The sequence below is a fragment of the Halyomorpha halys genome, unplaced genomic scaffold, assembly GCF_000696795.3.
Source record: "Halyomorpha halys isolate HHAL.00 unplaced genomic scaffold, Hhal_1.1 Scaffold448.1, whole genome shotgun sequence".
In the NCBI taxonomy this organism is placed as follows: Eukaryota; Metazoa; Arthropoda; class Insecta; order Hemiptera; family Pentatomidae; genus Halyomorpha; species Halyomorpha halys.
The window spans coordinates 1,239,676-1,245,903 of record NW_027107821.1 but is presented as its reverse complement, the minus strand read 5'-3'; the positions used below and the strand labels follow the sequence as shown (position 1 = coordinate 1,245,903).

Below are 6,228 nucleotides of genomic sequence, written 5' to 3'. Positions count from 1 at the left end.
AAGCTATAATATTAATCAGCGGTGTAATCTGTTTAAAACTTTTACTGAGAGTGACGTCATTAATTTCAAATCACTCGCCACTGCTATCAGCTGCCCCGACCAACTTTGCCACTAATGACAGACTTCATTTCCTCATTTTCCGGCCGGCGACCTTATCTGAAAATTAGAATCATGTAATCATGGAAGCTGATATCAGATATTAAAATGTTTCCCACGCTCTGTCGCTCGACTTAATCCAACGAGTCTAAATGGAACATTTAAAAATCGTTGTACACTTAACAACTTGTTAAATCCAATGACCTAAATATGAAGAAAAACGTCGATGGCAATATTTCGAGTCAAATCAGTCAGTCATTTTATCAAACATTTCCAGTTAGTAACGACTGAAAATGATAATTTCTAATGGAACGAGATCCAAAGTCTGACGCAGAAAGGAAGGAGTTTTATACGTAGGAGGAATGATATATGTAGGAAATGATATCTGTCTGATAATATGTTGAAGGTTTTTTAATTTTCACCTACCAAACTGGATGAATTTAACTTAAAAATATAACATATAAAATAATGTAGAAGACATAGGAAGTGTTTTTTGGATTATTCAAATAATTACGAATCATTAATCTGGTAGCTTTTCTTTTCTAGACTTCATTTTAGAGTAGTTTTCAAATTTAATAAAACATTTTCAGAAACATTAGAAAAATTTTCACGATGTATGCACAATACTATACAAGACGTGTTGATATATTAAGCACTTTCTTGGTTCACTCGGATCTTAAATGAGTATCCAATATTATTCATGGAGATAGGACAGATCACAGTGTTTACCACACGGTCTCCCAAAAATACGGTTTTTATTTACTTATTTTTTTAACTGATTTATTATTTTTTATTGTGTGTTGTTAAAAATAAAATGAACAAATTTTTCAATTATTTATTTACTTTGTTAGTTGCGAGCAATTTTCAGTTAGAGAAAAAAAGTTAATATTTTCCGAACGAAATTAATGCACAACGCTATTTTCAGAAATTCCAGAATGCGGATGCCATTTTTAATAGATTGCGGAATTCGGGACAACTTTTAAGGCGCTCCTGAACGATAATATGAACTCTAGCCCCAACTTTGGATCGAATGTTCGGTAATACGAATTATCGGCACAAAGTATTAGGAGCTACAAGCTACGATTTAGACAAATGGCTGCACACGTCGTAAGGATTGAGATGAAACCAAAAACTATCTTGTAAGCAACCATTTCAGCGACAAATTCCAAAATAATGATAAGTCAATATATCCTTCAAAATTTTAGAGAATATCGCAGCTGATATTTAAGTTTTTACTACTCTTTAACATCAGAAATGAAAACGACAGAGAATCGAATGGCAGAAGTTAGTACTATCGAGAATAGCGAGTACATCTCCATTACCACACCGAAGCAACAGTGAACTACGTACGAAAGCTCCTCCAGAAAACTGTCTGTTCTTAGACCACTTTGGACAACTGTAGGCAACGTTATATATTAATGTTAGGGGTTTGTTCATGTTTATGTACTTAAAGCACAGATCCAACATGAACACTTCCATTATATTCTAGTTTTTTTTTTCGAAATTATGAAGGGTGTTTCAGGGTAAGTGTCCAAACTGAAAATATGAATTAAGGACCTCAAAGCAAGAAAAAACTTCCCATAAAGGTATGTCCGTAAACACTTCGTTTAGGAGATATTTACGTCTAAATATTTTCATTTTTTGAATTATTTAGGTTATGATAAACAATTTAATATGTGTTCCAACTATTTTGTTAATGCAATGTAGACATAAAATACCTATTAAATGTTTTTCAATGTAATTACCTTGACCATTAAGATAGGCTAAGCATCTTTCTTCTGTGAAAATAATGGCCGAACGGCTCTGAATTATTGTTTCACAAGTTTCAATTATCCTCCCTCGTAAAAAAATTGATGTCATTGACCGGCTTTACAAAGCCATTTTGTTAAATGTCACCCCTATCAAAAAAATCCAGTAGTATCAGTTCAGGAGAGTGTGACAATAACACATAACCAGAGGAGTTCGGCCACTGCTCAAGGTAATCAGTTTGAACAATATTTAATATTAATTTTACTTACATCAAATTTACTAGATGTATTTTTATTTAAATACAGTTGTAAATAACAATAAATAAATAGAAAAAAATATGGATTTTAATGTATAAATTTCATTAATAAAATAGTTGGAACATTTATTAATTTATTTATAATAACCTAAATATTTCATAAGAATGAATATTTTGGAACGTGAATATCTTCTGAACGAAGCGTTTAAGGACATATTTTCATAGGGAATTTTTAACGGGATCCTTAATTTATATTTTCAGATAGGGCACTTAACCCTGAAACACCCTGTATATACATGTTTTTATTATCTAGTACCACAGCTACAATGTGAATACACCCTTCCCTACCAAACCAAAATGATCACATTCCGACTTCAGACAAAAATTGTCTCGCTAAATTCCACGGACATTATTAGAAAGGTAAACATAGCCATTTGATGTTTATCTTTCTAATAATGTCAACAGCAAAGCAAATACTTATTTATATGCTTATAATAAATATTAATAGTTGAGGCTCAAGGAACAAACCAAATACTTTTAACTTGTTTGTATTTTTGTTGACCATTCCATTGATTGATTCTCACCCAAAGTAAACCATCTCTATAAATCATTGTTATAAACCATCCATCGCTTCTAATGTATATGTTTAGTACATCCTTGAAATATCGGTTGAATTAACATAATTTATTTATACATTCATAAGAAATCAATTACAATAAGTCTGTATTAATCGTTTTTTTTATGAAGTAAGCTAATACTTGATTTAATTTTATTGAAATGACTTGTAAAATATAAATCGATCTCAACGACACGTGCTACGGAAGTGTTACTGAACGATGGGGTTAAAGAAATGTAACCTGTCTCGAGGATAACACACAGATTTTTCCGATTGGCTATTATTACAATTAACATTAATTTATTATTATCTGTCGACCTTTACAAAGAAAAATGACATCCTTTATACATAAATGAAACATTTTAATATAAATTATGTTTCTGTGATGATGCAGTTAACCCTCAAAATTGATTTTAAATCTGTATTTTTGTCATCCAACTCTACTTGATATAGTTCATTTGCTTAGGAATGATGCTTATAAAATGGAAAGCGTATATAAATAGGTAAATCGAATATCATTATTTGCATTCTTCCAGTTTGACCTATTTCATTGCTCTATCTGTACATAAACATCTATGCAATGCAACCTTATATTCTGTTTTCTTATTCTATGCAGCTTTTCCATATTAATAATAATGCTACTTCTTAACTATTCCAACTTTATTCTGTGTCCTTGTCAACTGCAAAAATTATTTAGGTTACTCTTCACACTTGGTTTTACAATTAATTCCACAAAATCACACCATCAGTTACAAACAATAATATTGTAATTCATAATATCTATAAGCAAGATTATGCTGTTTTTTTTAATTGATCAGAATCAGTCTAAAAATAAAAAATACACTTATATTGTATGGTACACATTTTGTATGTTTTTATTATATTAAGAAATTTATTATTTAATTCTATTACACTAACATTTTGTTTGAATTGCTTTTAATGTATTTAACAAATAAAATTTTAGTTTTAAATTTGGAAGTTTTTCTCTTTTTATTTTTAACCTCCAGTTAATGTCTCCTTTCTCTTTCCTTCTATCATTTTATTTTTTATTTTGTAATTATTGCTTGTTGTCAACTACTACTTTTTTTCTTTGTTATCAGCATGATTAATTTTAATCTGAATACCTAAATTACTTTGAATTATTTGATTAGATGAGTTCAATTTTAACTGTCCGTATTTTATTATTTTTAGTTTAACTCTTAGATAGAAAAGAAATCTTTTTCTAACAACTTCAACTTAATTATTTTGTTATAATTTCTGTTCAGTGACTGAAAAATGTTGCAAAATATTATTTTCATTGATAAATAAATGTTTCAATATAATATTCTAATTAATAACCCAGATGAAATTGTGTTTGTTATTTATTTGTATTTTTATGTCCCTGACTTGTGAAAGCTGAAAGTGTTCCAAGGCCAGATATATGATCTTGTATATAAATAAAGACAAAATCACAAACATTTTGAATTATATTCTAAAATTATCAAAATTAGAGACCTAAGTACAGTGAAGTTTTATATCAGAAGCTGTAAATCATTCCTGATAAGAATAATTTATAACATATTCCTTTTGTTTACTTTTATATAGAATAGAAGGTCTGATATTATTCTATCAGTAACTGAATCTTTTTTCGTCTAGATGAATTAGTTCTCATCTAATGGAGGATTGGATTGTTGCTTCGAAAGGAGCCACTACCAGCAGGGAACGGCAGCCGGTACTTATAACTTTTTCCTATTTCAGCTTGTGAAATCTGTTTGTGTACTTATTGTTTTTTGAGGCATGAGAAGATTTTTATTTATTCCATAATGACTGATTAATAATTATGGGTTTCTTAAAAACAGTGTCACATTTTATTGACTGCCACTTCCATTTCAGTCAATTTAGAGTATTCTACTTAGGATGCGTCTAGTACAAGATATTTGAAAGACAAAAGATACTGTACTCTTAATTATAAATTTACTAGTAATGAACTAATGGTTAATAAATGAGCTAGTATGTTTAGTTAGGAGTTTATCAGATTTTCTAGTACCGCTATATTGCTCTAATTTTGATTTAGACCTCATCAAAGAAGTGTGTAAGAAATCCATACATTAGTTTAGTAATGTATGACGTATTAATTTTTTGTTTGAGGGTAGCTAACCAAAATAAAAATACAAATATCTTTTTGTTTCTTATCTCTCAACTTTGTTTATTTTTCTCTTATATTAAAATTTGTTTGTTCCTATTGCAAGCCAATTGCCCGAGTCACTTATAAATATTTATGTAATTATTGCATTAATTTAAATTTTTAACCAATTTTCTTATATACACAATACACTCTTCTACTCTATTATCAAAACCTACCTTCCTTCCTAGTGCTCATGGTGTAATAGAGTGTATTGTGTACATAATAAAATTGTTAATAATTTAAATTGAAACAATAAGAATAGGAATATTTATAAGTGACTTAGGCAATTTGCCTGCAATAGGAAGAAACTAATCAATGTATGGTGTCTCCATGATAATGGCCTGAGGGCCCAAACATCAGGGAAAAGTTGAGAGATAAGGATCAAAAGATATTTATGTTTTATTTGAGAAATCAATACAATGTATATTAAAATACGTACCTAAATAGCTTTAAAATCACCATTTAAACTTCCTCCAAGTTGAACAATCATAGAATTCAATAAAATTTAGGCTATTTATTCGAATAGATTTAAAATCACCATTTCAATCTTTCAATCTCTAGATAATATTGCTATTAGTACTAACTTCATAGACTCCATATTCAAAATTAATTAATTAGTGAAATTTCAGAAGTAGAAACCTTGAAATATAAAACTGACAGTTTTTTTTTATTAATTAATTTCTTTAATAGTTAGAAATCCCTACTTATAAAAATAAATATCCAAGATGTCTTAAGTGATTCTCTCAAAACTTCAGTCTAATTAATAGTGAAGAAACTGTAAAATGAGTTTATATAAATAGTAGACAATTATTCTTATTTCAACATCCTCCTAAAATCAATAATTTATGCAAATAATTGACCTAAAGTTCTCACAGAATCATAGAAATAAGAAAAAAGTGCTTATAGTAATAAATATTTTATTAATATACCATAATAAATAATATAGGTATAAACCAACAAGGAAATATTTCTTCCATATTTTTTTTAAAATAATGAAAATAAATAAATCTACTAATATGCATACTTTAAATGTATAAGTATGTACTAATATTCTAAAACAAATTTCTAGTCAGTCACTAACTAAATATTTTTCCAAATGCAGGCATCTTCCAGCGTATTTATAAACAATTAATTTAGTATACTCAGTGTAACATATATAATATGCTAATTATATAATGTACAGTCATTACACTCTTGAAGATCAACAATGGTGCGAGTCACCTCAATTATATATTATTTTACCAGAAATCAAAATTGGTTGTTGTTGATTTTTTGCTTAAAGGCGTAAAACCCTCTGGTCATCAACTCCTATGGGATGATAAAAGTAAAAAAATAAAATAAAAAAAA

The 6,228-nt window shown here is 28.5% G+C and overlaps 1 protein-coding gene across 1 annotated transcript in view; it reads left to right on the top strand.

Annotated features, from left to right (window-relative positions):
- Positions 1–2,938: 2,938 nt before the first annotated feature.
- The window catches only part of LOC106682860 (diacylglycerol kinase eta), a gene marked incomplete at its 3' end in the record, with an annotated part of 25,364 nt that continues 22,074 nt past the window's right edge, over positions 2,939–6,228 (top strand). The window contains 2 exon segments of the mRNA XM_067046181.1: positions 2,939–3,220; positions 4,353–4,428. Of these exon segments, the coding sequence (XP_066902282.1) occupies positions 4,372–4,428 (57 nt within the window).